This window comes from Daphnia pulex, chromosome 1, assembly GCF_021134715.1.
Source record: "Daphnia pulex isolate KAP4 chromosome 1, ASM2113471v1".
NCBI classification, from domain to species: Eukaryota; Metazoa; Arthropoda; class Branchiopoda; order Diplostraca; family Daphniidae; genus Daphnia; species Daphnia pulex.
Window position 1 is genome coordinate 6,561,086 of NC_060017.1, and position 25,096 is coordinate 6,586,181.

General features: G+C 37.9%; 6 protein-coding genes and 3 long non-coding RNA genes across 13 annotated transcripts; 2 read left to right on the forward strand and 7 right to left on the reverse strand.

Annotated features, from left to right (window-relative positions):
- Positions 1-1,328: 1,328 nt before the first annotated feature.
- On the reverse strand, positions 1,329-4,153 carry LOC124199967 (pickpocket protein 28-like). Its single transcript, XM_046596044.1, has 12 exons — positions 3,871-4,153; positions 3,569-3,781; positions 3,317-3,473; positions 3,097-3,254; positions 2,914-3,028; positions 2,811-2,854; positions 2,701-2,730; positions 2,446-2,645; positions 2,295-2,354; positions 2,031-2,223; positions 1,864-1,955; positions 1,329-1,787 (listed from the first exon to the last, which is right to left on the reverse strand). The coding sequence occupies exons 1-12, from the start codon at positions 4,122-4,124 to the stop codon at positions 1,453-1,455; spliced, it is 1,851 nt and encodes a 616-aa protein (XP_046452000.1). The 5' UTR covers positions 4,125-4,153; the 3' UTR covers positions 1,329-1,452.
- Positions 4,154-4,795: 642 nt separating this feature from the next.
- On the reverse strand, positions 4,796-7,643 carry LOC124199976 (pickpocket protein 28-like). The gene is made up of 13 exons (XM_046596057.1): positions 7,424-7,643; positions 7,147-7,359; positions 6,908-7,082; positions 6,679-6,836; positions 6,491-6,614; positions 6,386-6,431; positions 6,298-6,325; positions 6,086-6,228; positions 5,963-6,019; positions 5,753-5,812; positions 5,497-5,680; positions 5,304-5,395; positions 4,796-5,219 (listed from the first exon to the last, which is right to left on the reverse strand). Exons 1-13 carry the CDS (start codon positions 7,546-7,548, stop codon positions 4,864-4,866), a joined length of 1,761 nt encoding a protein of 586 aa, XP_046452013.1. The 5' UTR covers positions 7,549-7,643; the 3' UTR covers positions 4,796-4,863.
- Positions 7,644-8,586: 943 nt separating this feature from the next.
- On the reverse strand, positions 8,587-11,839 carry LOC124199982 (pickpocket protein 28-like). Its single transcript, XM_046596062.1, has 11 exons — positions 11,219-11,839; positions 10,927-11,136; positions 10,695-10,851; positions 10,473-10,630; positions 10,289-10,403; positions 10,157-10,230; positions 9,857-10,056; positions 9,721-9,780; positions 9,473-9,656; positions 9,263-9,354; positions 8,587-9,175 (listed from the first exon to the last, which is right to left on the reverse strand). Exons 1-11 carry the CDS (start codon positions 11,356-11,358, stop codon positions 8,859-8,861), a joined length of 1,707 nt encoding a protein of 568 aa, XP_046452018.1. The 5' UTR covers positions 11,359-11,839; the 3' UTR covers positions 8,587-8,858.
- Positions 11,840-12,076: 237 nt separating this feature from the next.
- Positions 12,077-12,562, reverse strand: LOC124200019. The gene is made up of 2 exons (XR_006877127.1): positions 12,380-12,562; positions 12,077-12,314 (listed from the first exon to the last, which is right to left on the reverse strand). It is a non-coding gene; the product is annotated as an uncharacterized LOC124200019 (long non-coding RNA).
- Positions 12,563-13,061: 499 nt separating this feature from the next.
- Positions 13,062-15,526, forward strand: LOC124200028. Its single transcript, XR_006877131.1, has 5 exons — positions 13,062-13,227; positions 13,651-13,992; positions 14,065-14,379; positions 15,242-15,400; positions 15,468-15,526. It is a non-coding gene; the product is annotated as an uncharacterized LOC124200028 (long non-coding RNA).
- A 1,093-nt stretch (positions 15,527-16,619) lies between these two features.
- On the reverse strand, positions 16,620-18,628 carry LOC124200238. Of its 3 annotated transcripts, none has more exons than XR_006877204.1 (4): positions 18,344-18,628; positions 17,682-17,936; positions 17,388-17,583; positions 16,620-16,975 (listed from the first exon to the last, which is right to left on the reverse strand). It is a non-coding gene; the product is annotated as an uncharacterized LOC124200238 (long non-coding RNA). The 3 variants fall into 3 exon arrangements; XR_006877205.1 differs by lacking the exon at positions 18,344-18,628 and adding an exon at positions 18,205-18,297; XR_006877203.1 differs by lacking the exon at positions 18,344-18,628 and adding an exon at positions 18,042-18,064.
- A 317-nt stretch (positions 18,629-18,945) lies between these two features.
- Positions 18,946-20,009, forward strand: LOC124200180. The gene is made up of 2 exons (XM_046596334.1): positions 18,946-19,346; positions 19,402-20,009. The coding sequence occupies exons 1-2, from the start codon at positions 19,249-19,251 to the stop codon at positions 19,982-19,984; spliced, it is 681 nt and encodes a 226-aa protein (XP_046452290.1). The 5' UTR covers positions 18,946-19,248; the 3' UTR covers positions 19,985-20,009.
- LOC124200094 (xaa-Pro dipeptidase-like) lies at positions 19,999-25,015 on the reverse strand. Of its 3 annotated transcripts, none has more exons than XM_046596211.1 (13): positions 24,873-25,015; positions 24,495-24,795; positions 24,215-24,406; positions 24,101-24,148; positions 23,975-24,036; positions 23,867-23,911; positions 21,423-21,520; positions 21,298-21,349; positions 21,100-21,219; positions 20,879-21,027; positions 20,717-20,817; positions 20,289-20,635; positions 19,999-20,221 (listed from the first exon to the last, which is right to left on the reverse strand). In XM_046596211.1, the coding sequence occupies exons 2-13, from the start codon at positions 24,681-24,683 to the stop codon at positions 20,182-20,184; spliced, it is 1,443 nt and encodes a 480-aa protein (XP_046452167.1). In that variant the 5' UTR covers positions 24,684-24,795; positions 24,873-25,015; the 3' UTR covers positions 19,999-20,181. The 3 variants fall into 3 exon arrangements, with proteins under 3 accessions (XP_046452167.1, XP_046452163.1, XP_046452157.1); XM_046596207.1 differs by having other exon boundaries at positions 24,495-24,814; positions 24,873-25,011; XM_046596201.1 differs by having other exon boundaries at positions 24,495-25,014.
- Positions 21,556-23,860, reverse strand: LOC124200076. The gene has a single exon (XM_046596175.1). It carries the CDS (start codon positions 23,601-23,603, stop codon positions 21,627-21,629), a length of 1,977 nt encoding a protein of 658 aa, XP_046452131.1. The 5' UTR covers positions 23,604-23,860; the 3' UTR covers positions 21,556-21,626.
- Positions 25,016-25,096: the final 81 nt, after the last annotated feature.

Genomic DNA, 25,096 nt, shown 5'->3' on the forward strand with positions numbered 1-25,096 from the left:
TTCGTTGAATCTTGAAAAGCAAACAATAGCAAAAATAAAAATAAACTTGTCTTGTCATTGGCACACCCAATTATTTTTATTTGTTGTTAGTTGTGGGTTTTAAAAATCTTAACTCTTGTCTTACCGCTTACCACTTAAAAAAACCACCATACAATTTATTTCGGGTTATTTAGTTGCGTCCCTCTATTCATGCAACCAAAATGGGTTAAAAATGCCAGTTGTGTCACTTCATGAGACAGATACAGCACGAATCAAGTTTTATTCGAGTACCATACCCTGGGAATAACTTGTTTCAAGTACTGATGCGCCTTAATGGAAGAAGAAAAAAATGAACAGTTTTTTTTTTCAGGTTCTGCGATTAATAAAAACCATTAGTATGTTTGTCCGAATTCCAATGGAAAATTCAAACTACGAACTGGTTCTTATCCGAGTCGAGAACCAGGAGCAAAGTAGGTAGATAATCCGGTTGCTACCTTGCGAGTGTGTGCATCCCATTCGCTACTGGTAAAATCCATCAAACTGTTACTGCACTGGGTTACCATAGATTTGGTATTACAGTTAATGTACATACTGTAGTCACATGTCCCTCCCTACGGTACTTAAAAATCACATCGATAACCACAATTAGTCAGTTACAATTCTCACGAACAAGTTGAAGTATACAAGTTTTGACAAGATTACGGTTTCAGGCGCGCTAGTTTCCGCGACTTATTTTGTCATCAGTAACTCTCGTTCCAAGTTTTCCCATATGTTTCGAAGCTAATACAAACCCGATTGAATCCGGCTGCACAACTGCAATAGTTTAGATTTTGAAGGTTGCAAACTGGTCGAGAAAAATGGAAAGAGGAATTGGATATGTGTAAACTGTATAACCTATCGAACCTTTCTATCTCTATAATTTTGAAAAACTCGTATGCTGTTACGTTTCTTTTTCTTTATCACCATATTCTATGAATCCAACTATGCACATCTTGAACTCAAGATTTATCTATAATGTTATGTGTAGAAGTAAGAATTTAACTTTCTCCTGCCATAATAGCTAATAGGCAATTGATTACGCAGAAAAAAGTTTCTAGATTCTTCTGCCAATGTGCCTAAGCTTTCTCTTTAGGGCGTGACGTCATATTATAACTGGCCATATAATAAAACGTTTTGAACCGCCTTGAAATCTATGGGGGATATAAAGGTTTATGTGACTTAAAACCCCCGTGTAACGGGGAAACAATTGATATTTTCCCATCATTCAACCTAAATGGACATACACGGATGACAAAATTTAAATTAAAAAATCCTTTTCAGTTGTTCAGTGAATCGACTTTTGTTTAGAGTGACGATGAAGATTCCATTTCGTATTTTTCTTTTTCTTCTGCGCATACCAAACAAGATATTTACATTACTCGGTAGATTTAATATTGGGCTATTAATTATGAATCTGGGAGTTCTTGATGATTATCAATATTTAAAAACCCGACCCTGTATTTGAGAAGGTAAATTAACTGAACCACGGCGAACTAGTTGCGAGTGTCCATCGAGGCTGAGGAACCAGATGTTCGAGGATGACGGATTTATTGTTGGCGAAGACGGTGGACTTTTCCTCGATTTGGAAGATGTTCGGTAGGAATGCTGAGGTGCAATCGCCATCGTCTGATTTTCAGGTGCCTTCTTGTGGGTTGACCAGTTAGTACGTAACCATAAAAAGATGCGCCGATAAAAGAGGAAGTAGAATAATTCGATGACGCTGATGAAGCTCATGCCTAGACCGAGGCCCAAAAGTCCACCCATTGCAGCTACATATGAAACAAGTACGAATTAGCTGGTTAAATCAAATGGTCTCTTGATCAAATAAGAGGATAAAAGTGTTACAGATAAAGTCTTCGATTCCATAGCGAATATCCGTTCTGTAGCGCATTCCTGTCTTTTCTTTATAGTATACGTGAAGCATCGCTACATTGGATCTGCATCACATATAAACACAATATCCTTATATGTTGAAGGCTTTCACTTTTGCTTTTGTTGGGAAGAAAACTTACTTTAAATATTCTTTTGTTTCGGATCCGGAAATTAGTCTATGTCTTGCTACAATTCGTTTAAAAGTGCGTGTTCGGTTGAAACCACGACCGGGGAAGGATGCGTAGGAAATTTCTGGCTCGTACCAGGTGTCCGAGCAGGGAGGTAAACAGTTACATTCTTCTCCACATATATCGCCCCGTGAATGAATGCCCTCTATCAAGAAAAAAAAAAATTGCATTCAACATCAAGTTATGTTTTGATTTGTAAGCTACAAAATTGTGTACCATAAACTTCAGCTATGCAGCCATAGGACTTAATTTCGCACAACTTTGTCTGGTTATCTCCTGCAACCAAAATTTCGTTAGATCCACAATTATATGTCTTTGGATTCTAGAACACGCGTGTCAAATTTGCGTTCGCTTGAAAAACGTGTACCTTTGAAGTAAAATGGACGGCAATGACAGCGTTCTTCCATAAACTGCGTATCACATTCGACGGAACAAGCTGATCGACTATAACGCTGAAAATATTTCAATTTCTTTTCGCCCTCCACATGACATTGACGTATCGAAGGTGGGATTTCTTTGGCAACCTCTTCAGCGTAGAAAGAAGTGGTTGCTTTGACTCCAACGAAGCTTTTAAAAAACAATTAAATATTTATAAAAATTTTCTATTGAAAAAAGTAATTACGTTTCTGTTCCTAGACCTATCACGAATCCTCTGTATGAACAATACAAAAATTACTCGGTAAAATAATATTTAAAACTGTAGTGTAGTGTGTAAAAAAAGTCTGAATTTGCCTATGGGCCACGTCAGGAAATTCTTCCGGCGAATGGATCAACACCTGAGTATCGCAAAAATAATTAGACATAGTGTAAAACAGATATTTCATATTTGTGTTACCTTGAAGCCGTCGAATTTGCCACTAGTAACACTGCAATCATTCAAATCGGCATCGAGAACTAAAGACAAACCCATTCGGTATCCATTGCCATTCACTTTCAAGGGCTCATGGGCTCTTTTAAAAAGAAGATGATATTAAAAATAATCGTTTAGTGCATGCAGTATATATAGCTCTGAGCGTACTTGGTTTCTAGGTCTAATATTGTGTCGAAATATTTTCCTCCGTTAAATGTGCAGCACATTCCGTCGTCAGTAGGTAAGAAAGTAAAGTACTGCATACACGGTTCGGAAAGCCCTAACCAGCTGCAGTCCAAAATTAGATCTGTACAAGATGGCGCAGTCTGTTTTCAGAATACGGTTTTTAAACGTCGTGTAACATTTGCGAACTATTTTATCGTCATACTCGTTTCAAGACCTTGAACAAATCAAGAGCAGTGATGTTAAGCGCCTCGTAATATCGGCTCAGCTTTAGCAACTCTTCCTCGTTGTTGAATGCTCTATCCAGTTTAGTCATATATCGCAGTGTCGTTTGCAGTTTTGCATAAGAAACACCTTTGAACCTGTTAAGTATGTTTAACAACCATTTTATGTTTTGTCCAGTAAGGCTTTGACTAGAAGAGATATACCGGTACCGATAAAGCTCTTAGAATCTTACTTGGGATTGCCTGATATTGCGTCATTGAGTTTTCTTCCCGAGACTTTGTTAACATTGCAGATTGTGACAGCTGGAAAGGGGATATTCTTTAGTGGGTAAAGATGTGTTTCGACCGATGTGAGTAAAGGAGACTGCTCCCACTTTTGCCACATTTGCAAACAGAAATATCCCGAGAAGCAAATGCCGGAGAGAAACACCAGGCTCCAAATAACTCTTCGAACAATCACGAATACAAAATTTTAAAATCAATTAGTAACCCTTAAATCGTCGGATAATCGAGAAAAGTGAAAATGATTTGGTACCGTTCGAAGAACAGACTTCCGTCTTCGAAAATGTGTTTCAGGCCATGAATTGAGGTGTTTTCGCAAAAATGCTGTAAAAGCCGTTGGTTTCTTTCGGATGATCTTTTGTTTATTCTTGCTCTCAGACGAGGCATGATGAACTCACTGCAAAAGACACCGAAGCAGCTGTGACACTGATTTAAACGTGGCAGAATAATTCTCTTTTTTGTCTCTTCACTGCTGGCCTGTGTCTCTATTGGAGCGCAACAATACATCCATCCAGAGAACGACGCTCGTGTTAAAAGAGTGCAACTTTCTCTGAGCATTCACTTGGATGCTAGAAAAAAAACGAGTTCTCAATTTCAGATGGACTACGCAAGCTTTCTCTGAGACTTCGCATCGAGTTTCCCTTCAAATTAATTATATGATTGAATGAGTGTTTACTAATTATATGCCTTGAACTTTTCTTTGACTATGGAATTTTGATTCCAAAAATAAGATTAATAGACTAGCTGTATAACCTAGTAACCACGGCAGTCAAAACCGGTAGTTCGTTCTGTTTGTGCTTGAATAGACGGATTGCATCATGAATGTAGCCTATGTGGACTACACCATTCTCTTTCCGCGGGCCGGCAGTTTGAAGCAGAGGTCCTTAGAGAACCAATTACGCAATACTTGAAACACCACCCCCTAAAAGGCAACAAAGGAAAGCTTCCATTGTATCTTGGTCCTTTTTTGTCGAATCGACTTAAAACTGTTGGGAAATTTTATCGTCAATACAGAAAACTTGCCTCGTCAAAATTCTCATTCACGACAGAGCTCCGAGCAATCATTCGTCCCCCCCCCCATAGGACAATGCGTCGTGTTTTGCTTTATTACGAAATTGTTGATAAAGTAGCCTAGATTCTCAGCCTTAAGGTGAATCCACCTCACGAAATTCACAGAATTCGGCTTGAAGGCAAACGATTATTTTTCTATTGACACAATTTATTTCAACTCAAAACGGTGATGTTATCAATACTTGCTGAGTTGTTTCTGCAAATGTGGAGGTAAATTAAGTGAGTGACGGCGAGTGAGAGGAACTGGGTGATCCAAAGTAGAAGTTGAGATGGTCAAGATTGTTGAATTTAAGGTGGCCGAAGACAGCCAGAGGTTATTGTTTTGGACTGCATCAAATGAAACCGGATTACTGCAGCTCTTTTTTCCCTCTTCTGGTTTTCTGCTAAAGATGCGTGTCATCCGCTTGCTAAAGCGTGTCCATTTGACGCGCTGCCATAAAAACATTCGCCGAAGAAATATGTAATAAAGGATTTCAATGACGCTGATAAAGCTCATGCCTAGACCAAGGCCTAAAAGGCCTCCAATTGAAGCTAAAGAAAATTATAATTTTAGTAAATTTTTCAACAGGTTCCCCTCTTGGTTTTTCAAAAAAAATCTAGAAATAAAATTCTTACAGATGAAATCTGCTGCTCCGAATCGAATGTCTGTTCTGTAGCGCATTCCCGTCTTTTCTTTGTAGTAAACGTGAAGCATCGCTACATTGGACCTTTATCAAAGAAATAGTATGATTATTTTTTAATAAGTTATTCAGACTGCAGAAAATAGGAAAAGCGCATTTGAAATTTGGAAATAAGATGTTCGACTCACTTTAAATATTCCCTGATGTTCATGCCAGGACTAATCTTGTGCTTTTTTTCTATTCTTTTGTAGGTACTTGTTCGATTGAATCCACGTCCAGGGAATGATGCGTATGAAATTTCCGGTTCGTACCACGTATCCGAACATGGAGGCAAACAATCACAGTACTCATCTCCTCGTGAACGAATTTCCTCTACATCCAAGAAAACAATGAGGTCAGTGCATTTTATAATTGAATCAATTTGACCCAAATTCAGAATCTCACCGAATACTTTGGAAATGCATTTGTATGACTTCATTTCACAAAAGCTGGTATTATCGTCCCCTAGAAATATTGTGGTTATCACTTTGGTAACGAGATGCAAGAGTACTTTTCACGACTTTTAAATTTCTCGCTGGTTTTTTTTAATGTTATTTTTTAACACAATTTCAATTTCTGCTGGTTGTAATTAACTCATAAAGAAAATCACGTTACCTTTGAAGAAATATGGGCGGCATTCGCATCGTTCTTGCATGAGAAGAGTATCACATTCTTGAAATAGTACAATCACGTTATGAAACAATGTCATTTCAAAATGTGACTTGAAACATGTCATACCGATATGGCAAGCTGATCGGCTGTAATACTCGAAATACTTGAGATTCTTTTCGCCTTCCATGAGGCACTGGCGTTTCTTTGGTGAAACCTCTCTGGCTACTTCTTCCGTGTAGAAAGAGGTAGTTACTTTGACTCCAACAAAGCTTAAAGACGTGTCATATCATTTGGTAAAGAATCGACGGAGGAAAAAAAAATTATTTCTAGAAAATTACGTTTCGGTACCGAGACCAAGCACAAATCCTGTCAGAAAAATTTGGCATTATTATTTTTCAAATTTTTCAAAATGCTTTTTGAACAAACCCCTGTCAGCGACGTCTGGAAATTCCTCAGGCGAATGCACCAGCACCTAAATATTGACATGTTGAATGCAGGTGACAAATTAATCTCTTACATTTTAGCGATTACTTTGAAACCATCGAATTTGCCATTGATTACACTAAAGTCTCGTAATTTCGCATCGATAACGAGAGTCAAACCCATCCGATATCCATTACCGTTAACTTTTAAGGGTTCGCGCGAAGTGTTTGAACTGCAAAAGTTTTTTTTGTTTGTTTTTTTAAGGATTCGTTACATTATTAATTTAGTGTAATTACCTAGATTCGATTCCTAGCATCGAGTCTAAATATTTTGCTCCGTTGAATGTGCAGCACATACCGTCATCAGTAGGCAGAAAAGAGAAATATTCCATGCAAGGTTCGGTGGATTCGAGCCATTTACAGTCCATCATCATGTCTGAGCAAGCTGGTGCAGCCTAAAGAAGATGCGGAATATTAATTGATTGATTTGCAGCGTTAGCTTCTGCTGCGCTCCACTTAATTGTACCTTCTTCAAAATTTCGAACAAATCAGTGGCGGAGATATTTCGCGCCTGGTAAAGTTGACTCATCTCCAAAAGCTTTTCTTGATTTTCGTCCTCATTGTCTTCATCAAAAGCTCTATCCAGCTTAGTCATGAATCTTAGAGTCGATTGCAATTTGGTGTAGTTAACATTTTTAAACCTTGGGAAATGTCAATTAGTGTAATGCGCAAGCTTCCAGCTAGTAACAGAGTCAATGATCTTACTTTGGGTTGCCTAATATTGCTTCGTAGAGCTTGCTTTCAGAGACTTTGTTGACATTGCAGATTGTGACTGCTGGAAAGGGGACGTTTTTCAATGGGTACAGTTGAGTTTCAACGGATGTGAGTATAGGTGACTGTTCCCACTTTTGCCATACTTCCACGCAAAAATAAGTTGAAAAACAAACGCCAGACAGAAACAAAAAGATCCATACAACCCTAAAAACGTTTTAAAAACAATATTCAGCGGGCGAAAAAATGCAAACCTGATGTCGTTCCATACCTTTCGAACATTAAACTACCGTCTTCGTAAACATGCCTAAGCCCATGAATGGAACTAGATTCACAGAAATGTTGTAAAATCCGTTTGTGTTTCCGAAGAGCCCTCACTTTTTCACGGTGAGTCATGGTTCAACGCAAGCAAAGTTCAGCACCGTGCGCACTGATGCAATTGCTACTAGGTCTCTTTCCACTTTAAAGATTGTACTGCATCTGTTCTCTCTTGTTCGTAATCCTGGCTTATATAAAAATTTTCCCCCACATTTTTACATATTAATGAGGACACTACTTTCTCTTTTTTCATGGGAAAATTACATCAAAAAAACAAAAGTTGTTAAACACTAACGACCGACTGATCGAGTTTTCTCTGTGTATCAATCAGAAAACTGAAAGAACGTTGTTTGTCGTCGTGGCGAAGTGCACTAGTCGGGAATATCTTTTCGCATTTAAATGATTTGTTGAGAAACAAAAGCGACTTCGAAGAAAAGATTTCCAGGTTCATAACAATATTTTATACATATCTGTATGTTTATGTTTCTCATTCACGTAACGCTTTATCGCACGACGCACGGTAAAAGCTAGTAGCTACCAGCCTTCTAATTTTGGTCTAATGCTCTTTTGCAATCATTTTTTCAAAAGCCATTAGAAGCTGAGCTACTGGTTTTCCCTTGAGTAGTGTTATTAGCCATTATACGATTCGCCGTGTCTAAATCTTAATCCCTTAAATAGGCCCTCTGAGGCTCGCGTCAAGCAAGTCTAGCCCCAGATAACCTCGATTTAGACACAGAGCAATCAAGTGCGCATTCTAGAACTTATTAACTGTCACTCTATATTTCGAGAACGTGCTGTGAACTCTCTTTTGCATAGAGAACAACATTTTTTCGTTTCTGCATTATTATATATGCATGTTTGATTTCCCGGGGTTTCCCTTTCGCTATTCAAATTAAATTGTGCAAGTGATCGAAAACCTTGTTATTTATAATGTATGCGCCGCTCAAGTAAGCTTGTCGCCCGCAGCCCAGTGAGCGCGATTCATTTAGAACTTGATTATTGGCATGGACAGTCTTCTTGAAAAACAACGAATTCCGTTCTTACTCCTTATACCCCCTGAATGGGGATGAAATAGTTTCTCGCTTTTTATTAGCAAAGATTCGGGTAGTAGCCTAATTGTTTTTTGTTTGTGTATTTTAGTTCTCTAATTACACCTCATGTTCGTAAAAAAATTATATTTGATAAAGAACAACGATTACAGGTTAAAATTGAATGAGTTCAGAAGCACTTTTTGTCATAATCACTAAGCCACTAAAAAAGGCCCGTGGCTATTTGCTATTGTGGGCGACGGACTCTTGGTAATTGTGTAATTGTTTGCTTTCATTTCCATCCGTCATGTATACAAGTGGATTGTTTTTCCTTGACTAACCATGGTTACTGGCAAGTCATCAGTATTTAAACAGGGTTGCCTGCAAGTCAGCAGGTAAATTAAGTGAACCACGGCGAACTAGATTGTTGTTGCTGTGTCCATCCAGACTCGACTCCACTGTCTTGATCGATGATGTTAGGGTAGTAGAGGACGGCCAGACGTTTTTCGCTTCGTCACTTTCAGCTGGAGGAGTAGATGGGCTTTGCGTTGCTTGATCTGGGGCAGCCGCAGCACGATGTCGTAAAAAAAAGCGCCGAACGCAGAAAAAGTAGAATAATTCAATGACGCTGATGAAGCTCATGCCTAGACCAAGGCCCAAAAGTCCACCCATTGCAGCTGCACATAGAGGAAAAAAAAACAGAAAACGCACAAAATTCATTACTGGCAACTTGAAATTGGTTTGAAAAAGGAAAATGAGATTACAGATAAAGTCTTCAATTCCGAATCGGATGTCAGTTCTGTAGCGCATTCCTGTCTTTTCTTTGTAGTAAACATGAAGTATTGCCACATTTGACCTAGATAATAAATTACAAGCAACCTGTTACTCTGTTAGCAAGTATGAAAGCAGTTTGACAAGATAATTTTACGGTTTTCTGAAAAGGATCATATGTTACTGTTGAAAGGGAAACTCACTTGAAGTATTCGGTGCCATCCGTGCCGGTGCTAAGGTTTCGCTTTTCAACTAGACGCTTGAAGGTGCGCGTCAGATTGAATCCGTGACCAGGGAAGGATGCGTATGATATTTCAGGATCGTAACGAGTGTCCGTACAGGGCGGCAAGCATTCGCAGATTTCATGTCCATGCGAACGCACTTTCTCTAAATTTGCATCCAATTTTTCTAATTATTTCTGTCGAAAGCCATTAGCATTATTACTAGTTACCGTTAACGTCAGAAATACATGTGTAGGACGTCATTTCGCATAATCGAGAGTCGTTAATCTCTTAAAATAAACAAATAAATTTTTTTGTTAAATGGCCGAAAGGAGCAGAATCAGCACGAAGGCCATCACGAAATACCTCTAAAGAAATACGGGCGGCAGTTACAGTCTTCTTGCATCTTTCGCGTCTTACAATCAACGAAACAAGCTGATCGACTATATTGACGATAGTATTTCAGTTTTTTTTCACCTTCCACTAAGCACTGTCGTTTGATTGGCGTTACCTCTCTAGCGACGTCTTCAGTGTTGAAAGTGGTTGTTCCTTTTATTGCGACGAACCTAATAGACGTAACAATCTTTCATGCAGTTAAACTTGCCACAGAAAATCAGCATTTGTTCAAATTAAATCTTCATTTTTTTTAAATTAAATCATCTTTACGTTTCAGTGCCAGGCCCTAACACAAAAGCTCTGTCAGAAATATCAGGGAACTCTTCTGGCCCATGCACTAAAACCTGGAAAAACATTTTAAATCTAGATTTCAATATTTTTCATTGGAAGGCACAACATTACTTTGAAACCATCAAATTTCCCCGTTGTGACGCTGTAGTCTTCTACGTTGGCATCGATTACTAAATTCAACCCCATCCGGTATCCGTTACCATTGACTCGCAATGGTTCATTGGCACTGTTTGAAAAAGAACAAAATACTGTTTGTTATAGTTATTCGACAATCTTACTAATTTGCTGTACTTACTTGTATTCAATGCCCAACATCGAGTCGAAATATTTGTCACTGTTGAATGTACAACACATGCCGTCGTCAGTAGGTAAGAAAGAAAAATATTCCATGCATGGTTCCGTCAGTCCCAGCCAGTTACAGTCCATGATAATGTCCGAGCACGAAGGCGCCGTCTGCGTAATAGTTTTCAGGTTATTTGTTTCAGATAACGCACAATTCTTAGAATTTGACACTTACCATTTCCAAAATTTTGAATAAATCGAGAGCAGAAATGTTCCGTGATTTGTAAAACTCGTTGAGCTCTTTCAGTTCTCTTTCGTTATTAATAGCCCGGTCTAGTTTTGTCATGTACCTTAGTGTCAGTTGCATTTTCTGATAGGAAATATCCGCGTATCTATACATTTTTGCAATCAAACGGATTAGTAATTTTCGTAGATATTTTTCAACTAAAGTGACGTACTACACTCACTCTGGTTTTTTCAGGGTCTCCAATAGTTTTCTTTTAGAGACTTTGTTGACATTACAGATCGTAACGGCCGGAAAGTAAATATTATTTAGCGGATAAAGTTGAGTTTCGACGGACGTAAGAACGGGAGACTCCTCCCATTTGTGCCACATTTGCACACAAAAGTAACTCGAAAAACAAACACCACACAGAAACACTAGCAACCATATCAATCTACACGCATAGGAAATAAAGACGTCAAATTAAACGAACGATTCTTTTTACATAAAAAAAAAATTAAAAAAATGCGTAATACCTTTCTAACAAAATACTTCCATCTTCAAAAATGTATTTGAGTCCATGAATCGAAGTATTTTCGCAAAACTGTTTTACAATCAATTTGTTATTATTTTGACATGATTTTTTCTGATCCGTTTTCTTATTCTCACGAGACATGATATAACGATGAACTAACAGAATCCCCTACCCGGCGACACTAAAAAAAAATTCGGTTCGTTTCTTTCCCCCAATACGTGGGCACTCTTCCCGAAATGATCTTATTAATATTCAAGTCCTTGTTCCAAGTTGACTTCACCATAAAGAAAAACGAGTTCACGAATATCCAAATCGGTCAAAAACCCTTTCTTTTGTCGCGACACGAATTTCCCCTGTTGAAGTCTGGAAGCAAAACAGAATGTGTGAGGCTATAGTGCGTTGCCCAGAGTAGTAGAGAATCTGTTCGCGTCAACCTTCTGTTTTGTCGGACGTCTTTTGTCTCTTTTCAGACCATACGCGTCAGAACACCTGCGTCCTAAACCCACGTATGTTTTCAGCTGTTGGCTTGATACCTCATTTCCAGCTTCAAAATATGCGCGTTTGAATTCATATCATGAGAAAAATATCGTGCCATGAAACTAAATGATTAATTCTCCATCTTCACCCGAAAAAGAAAAAAAAACCTTCTATTGACTAAAAGACACGTTAAAACTTGATCTCGGTATAAACACACTTTACTATTTACTAGAATACCTACAAATCTTAAAAAACAGTGAAAGTTCTCAGTTGTCCAAACGCGGGGATTGCGTTTTAACGTGACTAGGAGAATTTCTCATTTTGTTTCTTTATAATAATTTTATAGTAAAAGTAAAAACCTTATATTAAGACCTAGATGACGTTTTGTAAATGAGACAGCACATATTGTTTATTGGGAATATGAAGTACAGACTTTGCAAGTAGCTAGGAATCGCCCCTCTAAATGGGGTCATTCAAAACTCCAAATTAAATGTTATTTATAGGATAAAGTTGAGATTCGACGGACGTTAGAACGGGAGACTTCCCATTTTTCCCACATTTGCACACAAAAGTATCCCGAGAAAATAATGCCGCATAGAAATACAACCAACCATACTATTCTATTTTTGAATAACAATTACTACAGTTTAAATTATACAAGCGAAATGATCAAGCAATCGAATACCTTTCAATCAGTAGACTTCCTTCTTCGAATAAATATTTTAATCCATGAATCGAGGCGTTATCACAAAACTCTTTTAAAATCTTGTTATATTTTGGTTTTGCTGGAATAGTTTGGCGGGACATGATAAAATGATGGTCCGGCAGGATTCGAGAACCGATCACTCTGACATTTCCCTTGCATCAGCTGCCCCTCCTTGGCTTTAAACTTTCTGCCTTATTATTATTCTACACGCCTATATAGACTCTTGACTTTCATAAGGGTATAACGAGGATTACGAAATATCGAAAAAAAGGTAATTAGGCAATAACCCAGAGTTTTCCTCATTACAAAATTTCACGGAAATAAGGATGAAAGCTAATATCTGATGAGGAAAAATAGAGTTTGTAATGATTTTGTCTCAACCGGACATTTTTTACTCTTATTTTAAAGTTTCTTCTTTCTGACGCTAGTTGGAAGTTCCGTTTTTCTTTCCGGAAAATTTACATAAAACTAGCAAGTGTGTTTTCTTCTCTGTACTGATCTCGAGATTACAATCTAGGATTAAGCAAATAAAAGCGCGCTGTTCAAGTTATATCTATAGAACTGAATTGCCTTTAGCTGCTACATGGCAGATACAGAACCGGAGCTCGGTCGCTCGGATTTAAAAAATTCGTCTGCTAAGTTAACGTTTAATCGACTTCACCGCTTGCAAGCGAGCAAGCGTGACATTTGTTGTCGTTTGACTGATCATTTAGTTTGTATTGTGCCATTATATTCATTTCAATTAGTGCAACAGTTTATTGATCGAAAGGTCCACGAAAAGCGTGAATCTTTAAGATAAACGGGTGTGGTGCCAAGTATGTGTGATGGTAATGCATGCCAAAGGTTTATGCTATCAGTCACTCTTATACCTTAATTGCCAACATTGACTGTGCGGTTGTGTCATGCCAGTGAGTTTCCTGAAAAATAACCAAGGATAACAAAACCAGGGAAATCCTAGGGAACAGCTTACCATACTTACATATCTTTTAAAAGAAAATGTTTCAATTTGGGGTATTGGTTTCATTAATGTTGTTCATTTGAGTCAAGCATACTTTTTCAATGGTAAACTTTCAAATGAAAACATTCAGTATCAAGCTTTTTGCTTTTGTGTGTTGGAAATCTACAAATTTTGGAATTTGGACTTTCATAAACTCTTAATTGTCACCCCCGTAGATATTTTGACATAGCATTTAGAGAATTCATCATGTTGAGTGCAGTAGTTTTTATTTTTTTATTTGTTTTTTATTTAGATTTTGTGTACCATATCACTGAAAGAGTATCAGCATCGTGGTTGTCCTTCCAGGAGGAAAATGACATCAAATTATATTTTTTAAGTTATGTTTACATAGCATTTTAAAAATTCATCATGTAGGGTGCAATAGTTTTGATTATTTTTTTTTGTTTATTTAGATTTTGCTTTGGATTTTGCATTTAGACTGAATGAGACGAGCCATCTGTTTGTCCTTTCAAGGAAAAAGAAAAGGCCAACATCACCAACACAGTCAACAAAATTCTTTGTTTGTTATTCCGTTGGCTGCTACCTCTTCAATCCCCACCCCTATATCCTGGAATGGGCCTGCTCTTATTTTGAGGTATTGGTTGCTGTTGTTACAATCTTACATGAGACTTTTTAAAATCTGAAGTCACCTCCATTCTCGTTTCAGGTTAATCCTGCGCCGTTATTCAATGGACTGAATCCATTGTACCTTACGAGAGATCAGCGATGACTGACTGACGTGCTGTCATTCAGCAATACTGCTCACTCGCACGCCATCCTCTTTCGTCGCTCCGAGGAATGAGGGAGTTGAGCCTGCTTCAACTCGGACACGGCCAGCATCATTCGACTACAACCGACTTGTACTACCCCTGCTCTCAAAACAGCACGGAATTTTCATCTTCACATTGATTGGCTGTTTGCGATGCGTGATGACGTTTCCTTGAGGACGACGAGGTGGTGATTTTGGGGACAAGAATATTAAGTGAGTACTAGGTTTTTTTGTCTTTTTTTGTTATTGTTATTTGTTTTTTTTTAATTTAGTGTCGATGAGATAGAGCAGGGACGTTTTTGTTCTAAGCATTTCTTCTTTTTTACGTTAGATGGCTATAGCATGGCCTTAGATCGTTTTTCAGCTGTCAGCAGGCTGTCAGAAGAAAAAGCTTTATTTACTTTTATTTTGCACATTCCTATGTATATATTTATCGGAGTTAATGTAAGAAAATGTGAGGTGATTTTTTACCGCTAGCATTCTAGAAACAAAGCTCACTTGTTAGATTTGTTGTAAAGTGCTTTTTGTCTACTTCCGATTTCTGAACCAGTTAATAGTTCAGGGAGTATTTTTTTGACACCTAAAATAACCAATTATTCGTGATCCTCGTGAAATTTGGGGTCGATTACATGTGTCAGTAAAAAATATCGGAAAATCGTCCAATAGTTCAGGAAAATTTGCGATTTTGGTCAAATTTATTGAAACACATGAAACCGACCCTAAATTTGATGGGGGTCACGAATATCTGGTTCGATTTGAAGACAGCTCAACAGTTGAGGAGCTATCGCTTACTTCAGATCTACTTCCGGAAATTTTGCAATGAACTAGCAAGTGAGCTTTGTGCTCTGTACATTTCTGAAGGTGTCTTTTAGGTTTAAGCTAATTAAAGTGCACTGTTCAAGTTTTGTGAGTATTTTAAAGTATTGATCTGCCCTTAAAGTCTATCTAATGTTCAAGAGACGATTTCGAGTGTATACTCATAGCTGTTTAATTATTCTTTTGGATTATAGACGTCAAGCACATTGATGACACAAATTTTAAACAAGATTACTTATTTTTATTTTTTTATTTACAGGTTCTAAACTACAAGTTTCTAAATTTGCATGACAGACTTTATGAGAAGTCATGTCCTTTGACGAAAACGGACAATGAACATAGTCAACAAGGTCCCTTGTTTGGTAACCCGTTGGCTGCTACCCTTTTAACTTCCTTAAACGGGCCTTCTTGATTTAAGGTATTGCTTTCTGTCGCAATCTTATTTAAAGTTACTGTCATCCAAATAAATTGTTCATTGTTTACAGGGTAACTCCTTCGCTGCTTTATATCATGGACTTCATCCATTGGTGAAAACTGACGAGAGAATGCTGTGATTCAAGACTGATTATTGTGTAGTTAGATAAATTAAAAGTGCATATCTGGGCTCCCTTCTTTTCTGTGGCCCCGTTTCCCTAACTAACCACTAACCAACGCCCGCCGGTGGTCACTCACCCGCTGTGAAACCAGGAGGAGGGGAGGGCTCTGGTCGAACGGGGACTTGGAAGGCGCATGATCCGACGAAAACTTTTAGAGGGTCATGAGTCTAACCCGGAAGCCTAGTAGTGACTAATCGCTCCCCAGTAAAACTTGCCTCGCACTCTTCTCTCCTCTTCCATTTCCAGGTAATCTCCCTGGATCTACGCCGACACTGCATGTGCGAGTTTTAGCAAGCAATCCGTCACCCAATTTGACAAAAAGTGATAGTTTATTTTCACGGAAATTTCGTTAGACGGTTACAAAATTTCTAATTCAACAATCTCATGTAGAAATTTGCATCTAGTCTACTGGTGCAAATTGCGATTCTTTAAGCTTGATTAATTTAGGTGATGTGTTAAAAGCAATTGTGGGTAGCTAAACAATTTAACTAATCCACTTTTTCTGAATATTTTGGTTTTAGATCACTTTGTTGTTTTTAGACTTTGTTGTGATCTATCTTCAAAATATTCTGAAAAAGCGAATTAGTTCAATTTATTGGCTACTCACAATTTTTTAACACATCTCCTAAATAAACAAGCTTAAAGAATCACAATTTGCACCAGTAGACTAGATGCAAATTTCTACATGAGATTGTTGAATTAGAAATTTTGTAACCGTCTGACGCAATTTCCGTGAAAACAAACTATTACTTTTTGTCAAATTGGGTGGCGGATTACTTGCTAAAAAGCCTCGCACAAAAAAAATTGTCTTGAACCGGACGCTCTGTTTAATGAATTGTTTATTTTGTAAGTGTTCCAGAATAAAAAGAATTTTATATTTTACTTAGATGGTTTTTTATTCAACAATATAGTTTACATAGTACAGTTATTTTACATTTGTGGGGAAATGGGAGTTTAAGGAATGGATGTTGGTGGATGTTATGGAGTTTTAGAAAGAGATGTGGTTATATAGGTAGGTATATGGATATGATTAACAAAGGATTTCATTTCTACCTTACAAAATATCATTTCTTTTAGTTAATGAAAATCAAATGTCCCCCCCCCCAACATTTTCCTCCTCGTTGATTTCCCAATCGCGAAGGTATGTTTATTATTTGTTCAACGTAAAAATTCCCCGTATTACTATTTTTTTTTTCATTCTCAACATATAAACGGTTAACTGAATACTTGAATAGACACAAATAACAATTAAAACTGGATGTAACTTTTGTGCACAACACCAGCAGTCCGGCACCAAGGAACAGCAACAGTTTAACTCGATGCAAAAAATCCGTCACCAGCAGGCTGCAACAACATGCCACATTTGACAGGAACATCACTGCTACATAAACATAAACCTATGACCAAAATGAAATTAATGTTTACATCAATGGAAATTTTGTATAAAATAAAAACAAATATGTCACTTCAAGTAGAGTTAACCCAAATATTCTATGGCAACATCATCTGCTGATAACTATAGTTGAAAAAAAAATTACATGAAACTAGATTACTCATTTAAGATTTCAATACAAATTCATTTGAAATTTGTAGAGTACTCTGCAGCAAAACAAAAACATTCTTCTACGGTATCTGCCTATCTAGATAACAAATTCCCCTTAAATAATACATAACTCAATACATATGATCAAAGGAAAGAGCTGTTGACTTGATGAAATCCCCAAATGTTAAAATTAACCAATGTAAGCGATTATAGTAGTCCAAGCATGATACTCCCCAAGTTAGAACTTAAAATGTTTATCAAATTACCATTTCAAGAAGGCTTCTTGCAGTTCTACTAGATGTCCAACATTTCGGCAACCACAATGCACAATGATCCAGCGTCAACTTAGATATGGCTGATCCCAGAAGACTTGAAGCATGGAACTCTCCCACACTCCAGGACAACATTGGCACCAAAGACTGCATTTAACAGCTCAATTTAATCACACCTTTCACTGGATGGCTGCAACAAATCCATGTCCAAATTAACCAATTTAAGCAATTATAGTAGTCCAAGCATGATACTTCCCAAGTTAGAACTTATAATTTTTATCAAATTACCGTTTCAAGAAGGCTTCTTGCAGTTCTACTAGATGTTCAACATTTCGGCAACCACAATGCAGCATGGTCCAGCATCAACTCAGATATATGGCTGATCCCATAAGACTTGAAGCATGGAACTCTCCCACACTCCAGGACAACATCGGCACCACAGACTGCATGCAAACAGCTCAGTTTAATCACACCTTTCACTGAATACTGCAACCAATCCATGTGCACATTAGACTGCAACAAAGAAGCGCAGACTTCATCTGGCTATTGAAAAACAAAATCGAGTTACTATCAAGGAACAGAATTTCATGTGACATAACAAAACAACAGAAGTATGAAGTTAACTATACTACAATCTCTCAGAATTACCTTGATAAATCTTAAGGAATTTGTAGTTGTCAAGTTTTCCAACTTGAAAATAACAAATTTAATCCACATTTCCATAATGGTCTTAACTCATAATTGCAACAGAGAAGCAAAGGGGTCTACTCTCTAGTCATTAACTAAATCTGTAGCGATCAACTATAATTACTTTAATTGTTCTGAAAGTGTTCCGCATGCGACGAAACGAGCAAGAGACATTTTGGAAAAATGGATAGCAGTTTCAACTTTCAACACACGAAGCATGTCAGGAAAAAAACATGGAAAAAACGCAACAGAAGTAACTGTACCTTTCCGCTCAGTGTCTTTAGAAGAAATGGCAAAATTTTCGTCACTAACCGACCCATTCGCGCCATCTAGCGGACATAGTTTTATCCACCTAGTGACAGCCATAGCCATCAGGCAAAGGTATGGCTACCGTAGAACTCCAACGACAGTAGAACTCCAAAGACATAAGAACTCCTTTTTTAAATATTATTAAAAATACCCGACAATAGAACTCTAGTGCATATTTTAAAATCGTTGGAGTTCTATTGACGGACATTTAAAATATTTAAAATTCAATCGAGTTCTAGTGTTCTACTGTCGGGCACTGGAGTTCTATCGTCGGGTTAATATTTTAAAAAGGCAACAGCTCACGAACGACTGAACGGAACGGCTGGATTGATTTCAGACAGCTCAACGTCATCTGCCCGACTATAAAGATAAATTGTTATAAGAAATAAAAATCAAATACATTTCAATGTAACCAGACAGTGCAAAATAACTTGAAGTCAGATGGACGCACGCAGGCTAGGCTGCCGTGGATACTCGGACTCTATCCAACCGTGAAGCGCCTTTGTCAATATCTCTCTGACGTAAGCGCTGTAACAGTGGTAATCAGACATGGCCAGCAGCACCTTCTGTTTTTCAAATTAAAAATCAAATCTATTTATCATTTAAAAAAAGAAAGAAGGGTCATGGTAGTAAGTAGCGAAGCGTAGCGGCTAAGATTACAACTGATTGACAAGTACAAGTAGTACGTACATTCATATCAGGCCTGGTATAATATAAGGCCTGGTCCCGGCTTGTTTACGAATTTGACAAAATTTTGACAATGTTTTTTGCTATTTAGCTGAATGTAATTCAGAAGTAAGGATTAATATTATAATACCTGCTTTGTTTTGTAAAATTTGTACGAATAACGGACAGTATAATGGCTGAGACAACTGAGAAAAATTCAACTTCAGTTTTCTTGTGGAAGGCGGCTATCAGTACTGTTGACGTTCATCCAGCCATAACAGCCAACCTTTTGTAAGTTTTAGTTTGAAAATTATCAAATCAAAATTAAAGTTTTGACTCTTTACAGGCTAAGATGCAAAAAAGCTGTGAACCTCACAAATGTTGGTGTAAAATTTAGAAAGGTCAGTAAATCCAACATATGTCAGAGTTGTGGTAATCCATGGAGTATGGGGAAGTACAAATTGGAATTAAAGAAAACTTTCAAAACAGGAAAAATTCAGAAAGTCTTAATGAAGTCAAAAAATTCTAAGAAAATAAGCCCTTTTAACAAACACATTCTTGAGCGTTACTCTGAAAATAAGTCCAACCTACTTATTAAATGTGGTAGCTGTTTCAAACAGACCGCCTTCCCAACACCTCTCCCTCCAAAGGAAGTCAAGTCAGTCAAACGAATTCCTCTTCCATCGGACAATCAGGAAACAAAGAAATGTAAAAAGAAAAAATCTGCTGCTGTTAGCAATCAAAACAACCCCAGTAAACAACAGGAAAAGCTGCAAAAAAGCAAATCCCCTAATAAACCAACCAAGGTGACAAAACCAGGGAAAAAACAGCAATTTTCTCGAAATCAACTGAAGAACATATCCAAAACTATTAGTAACAATGCCTCTGTGAAAGGTTCTTTACAATCTTTTCTCAGTTCAGTGAAGTGAAATAATAAAATCAATTTCCAATCTTTCCCTTTTTTTTATTATTTTTCCCCTTTAACATATTACATGCTACCCAACTAACCAAAGATAGTAAAAAAATAAGGGGTAATGATAAGTTTCTGCAATGATAAACATAAAATTGAATCGCCGATATTATAAGCTGTATAAGGGTATAAGTATACTTAATACGTTGTGATCACTTAACATTTTACGGACATGGTAGCTTCAATTTCCTCAATACTGAAAAACAATACAAAAAGGTTAAGTTGTACTTTAAAAAAATACAAGTATCACTTGCGATTATTACCTTCTAGGGACTTCAGTCATTACTTCGACTCCCGTCTCTGTGACGACAATATCGTCTTCAATACGAACTCCACCGAATCCCCTGTGTTCTGCTACGGCTTCTTTAATCAAGAATTTAGAAAGTTCGGGATCTTCCAGAGCTTGATCCAACAATCGGTCTATGAAATAACATCCTGGTTCAACAGTCAATACCATTCCTGGTTGGAGAACACGAGCTGTTCTTAAACTTTTCAGGCCAGCTTTCTCTGGACGAGCAGGATGGCCCTCAAGATATCCACCAACATCGTGAACATCAAGGCCCATAAAATGACCTAGACCATGGGGCTGAAACGTAGCCGCCAAGTTTGCCTTTCAGAAAAAAACATTCGAAAAACAAAAACAAACAAAAATTATCTTCACATTTTCTTTTCTTTGTGAGTTATGCACTACCTTCATCATGTCGTCAACATCTCCTTGGAGTAAACCGTGCTCTTTCAAATGCTTCAGCATCACCCTATTCGCCAGCAAATGCATATCAATCCAACTGACGCCTAAGACGTTCAAAAGAAATTAACATCTTCCGTAAACTAAAAATACAAACAGACCACTTACCTGGTTTAATGTGAGCAATAACGGCCCGACTAGCTTCCAATACGGCATTGTAGATTCCCTTTTGGCGGTCGGTAAACTTGCCATTGGCCGGGAAGGAACAAGTAATATCGGAAGCGAAACAATAATACTCCGCCCCCATATCAAATAGACTTAACAAAATGCAAAAATGTATGTATACTCCACTCCGTATTTTGTTTGAATGGAAATCAATGTAGACCTACCACATGTCGCCTTCACGAATCAACTTATCATTGGGCGCTCCAGCGTGACCGTAATGAAGTACACTTCCGTTCTCTCCAGATCCGCATATGCAGGTATAAGAAACATGACGGCATCCACCACTATAGAAGTTAAATTTCATGTGGTTAGTAATTCAATGCTGAAATAACAATAATAATAATAATAAAAAAAACATTTACTGGAAATAAGAGTGGTGAAGAAAGACTGATTCACACTGATATTCTTTCATGCCTGCAATAAAAAATAAAAATAAATCAAGTTAAAGCAATTGTCTTGAAATGTTTTTCATGCGTTTAAAGCTAACCTGGCCGAACAGCCTTCATCACAGCAATGTGGGCGGCAGAAGAAACCTTATTGGCGTAGCGAAGAACGTCCAACTCCATCGAAGTTTTGATTACGCGACTATTAAACAAAAATTAATCGAGAAAAAAGAGATATTTGTTTACACGGAGCGCAAATGTATTTCCGAAATTATCACACGGACATTAAATAACTGTTTAGCCTGCGGTTAAAAGCGAGTACAGTCATTCAAAAAGGAAAATAGACGACTATCAATATACGACTGGAGCAACTGTGTTTCTTTCTTGTTCGTCAACGAGATAACTTCATGCCAATCAAGATGAAGTGGTTGAAATCCCATTAATAACAGATGACGATGTCTCATAGCTTCGATGCCCACAAATGTTTTCTTTGAAGGCGAATGAATTGCATAGTGTTCTGGTGGATGAATAAGGATCGCCAAGCAATTTCGTTTTCCGGAGACACGGCTGTTCCCGTAACGGCATTGAGTCATTTCATTTGCTGGCGAAACAAGAATATCAATCATGTACGCATGGTTAAGTGGGAGGTCTCTTAACAAGGTGGAAGGCAAGACTTTGAATTGATCTCCGCAAATTTCTTGAATTGGGGTGACTAATTGATTGATCATCCGAATGATACGACCGTCACGCGGCAGCGTTTTAGGGTGGTAGTCCTTGGGTTGAAAGTAGGATGAACCGTACTGGCCGCATTCGAAACTCATGGCAGCATCTAGTAATCTCAACTTGGAGCGACAATTCTCGATGATATCTTCCGTTTGACTGTGCACCCGATTGATGAAGTTTGAAGAGTAAACTTGGGGTATGAAGTTCATTGGATAACGTTGAAGATAGACACACGACAAAAGGACGTCCAAGAGAGATTCCGGTCGAAATTCAACAATTCTTTTCTCAATCACTTCCTCTGCAGCTGACCAGAATGCAAAATCGTTGTCGGGATGAAAATCCAGCAAACCGAAAGCGGTCAAAACAGCTTCAACTGTGCGAACACTCAATTTTTCATGACCCATACGGGAAAACCCGTCTGCCACTACATTGAAAACTACTGTGGGGCAATATTGAAAATGGCGAAAATAATCCGATGCTGCGATTATCAGGTCTTCATCAAGTCTGTTGGATGTTGATTGTCTGGATTTGAAGAATCTTTCGACTGCTTGAACGAAATATTTATCGGAATGATCCAGTCGGCGGTACAGGTTCAACAACTTGGCTATTCCGTCTTCAGATATGGTATGTAAATTCAATTTCATCCAGTTCGAAACGAGTGTGCAAATTCGTCTGTGAGGAAGATTTAGGTCAGCAACAATCGACAAAATTTGTAGAACTCCTCGTTCGTCTAATTGATTAATCCCGGACACCAGTATTCGCTCGACATAGTGGAAAATGGCACGTTGGCTCTCCTTTACACGCGTTAAAATTTGAAACACACGCAATATGTCGGATTCAGTCATCTGTCGGCCTATTAGTCCAACCCAACATTTGTCGGCCCACTCTGGTTGTGACATAGCCGAGAAAAGTTCGATTATTTTACATACTTGAACGACGCTGCACAGGTTATCAAGTACTCGATTAAGGCAATTTTCAGCCAAAAGTATTCTCAGTGAGGAAACTCTGAAAGGGAATGAGGGCAAAAGAATTAATTGTAGACTTCCAATTAAATTATCTGTTGTTCCAGTCTTGCAAATTGTGGTTCCCAGCTGAAGTAGAACAGAATCCAGAGTGAAAGATTTGTCTAGCTCTGCACCACTATTACGGTACTCCATGTTCCTTCCCAATTCTGCCATTCTGGCTAAGGCTTGATGGGCAACTGGAGCAGTCACTTCTTCGATGTTGAATTCATCCAATTTAGAAATTACTGCTTCAAGATTTAAACATTTTCTGAAGATTGAATCAGATGGTGCTTCACCCGTTGAGCAGTCATTGTCTACCACTAAATGGTTCTTCATTCTCATTTGTAAAAATTGACTGTTGGCTCTTCTTACTGCAATAGGGAGTTCTTCAATATTTAAACCGTCTTGAAGTAAGATCACCGAGTGACCAAATTGCGAGCTGGGCGTTTGGCCATCGTTGCTACACCACCTTTTTGTTTTTCCTGCCCTACTCACTCGTGACACAAGCCTGATCGTTGATGAGAACCAACGAGAGTAACTTTGAAGAACTAAAGCCATAGCTTTCACTTTCACTGAGACAATTTCTTCAAATACGAAAATGTATCCCAGCTTACATAACGACTTTAATATTTCGTAAAATACATCACAGGAATGCCAGATACTCGACACGGTTTACCAAAAATCACGTCGTCCACTCGTCTGCTAGACCAACATTAGGTTCGGCAACTTTGCGTAAACGGTTACCAAAGAGGCAGGCAGAGCGGACAGTTCAGAGTTTATACGATTCAAATATCTATTATGAATGATTAAAGATCACTTACCATTCGACGATGACAGGGTGAAGCAACTCGTTATCAATTTTGAATCTAGCAATGCAAACAAAATTATCTCTTTGTTTTTCAATTCAGTTTGAATATATTATTGTTTACTTGCTCATTCCTTCAAACACGGCTTCGCGGGTACAAAGATTACTGTCCGTGTTCATGCCTTTCTAAAGTTCATTAAAAATATTTACTTTGTATGTTGAACTTCAGTTGGCACTTTTTATAACTTACTACTGTGAGAACTATTTCTGCTTTGGCATTTTCCAATATCACTGCCATCTAAATGAAAAATATTGAAAATAAAAACCTGATTTCTTTAGTTATGAAAAATATGTGACAACTTGCCTCATCAACATAATGAACATGGTCAACTCCATACTTTTGCTTGTAATGATCACAATTAAAAATCTTGCCCATCCAGACAGCATAAGCCTCTGGATATTTTGGAATGAAGAGATGAGATGTTCCAGACTCTACTTCAATGGCACCAAAAAAATCAGGCTCTATGACACCAAAGGCCCAATGAAAGAAAGACTCCTAACAAAAGGTGGCATTCGAAAGTAGTAGTTAGTTCATGTTATATGTATAAAAATTAAAGTATTGATATTAGACAGTAGTTATATACCTGACGGAAGACATATTCAACATCAGTGCAATAGCGAGGAATTCCTTGACCACCCTGCAATACTACAACACTGTTCTTTTGTAGTTTAGGCAGTTGTCTCAAACTTTTGCAAAGGCGATCTCTATTCACAGCAAAAAGATCCATAGGGACTTGCAAAGTACCCTCTCCTTGTGAGAAGTAGCGACTCATTTTCGACAGACTTGATTGATTTCTTTCAAAGTTTCTGAAATAACGTTGCTGGTGATCTACAAGTGATTTGGTGGGGAATCTGTCAACGACAGCCGATCGTTTGAGTTGTCCCCTTGAGAAAAGCAGTCGCACTTGGGTATCGTGACGAGTTAAATAAACTTTCGACCGAGATACAAGAAAGTTGAATACCTTGTTTGGGATACCAAGACTACCAGTAATACAACAGATACCAGTTGAAACGCCCCTAATCATGTCTAGGAGCGAATATCTGAGTAAGATTCCCAGCAGAGACTTTAAACTTGTGTGTTTTTTTTTCTTCTGTTGATTTGTTGTTCCAAAAGCTTTTGAATCGTGCCAACAGGTGGAGCTAGATTCAAACCTGATTCAAAATGCTAAAAAAAGGCCGCAATCAT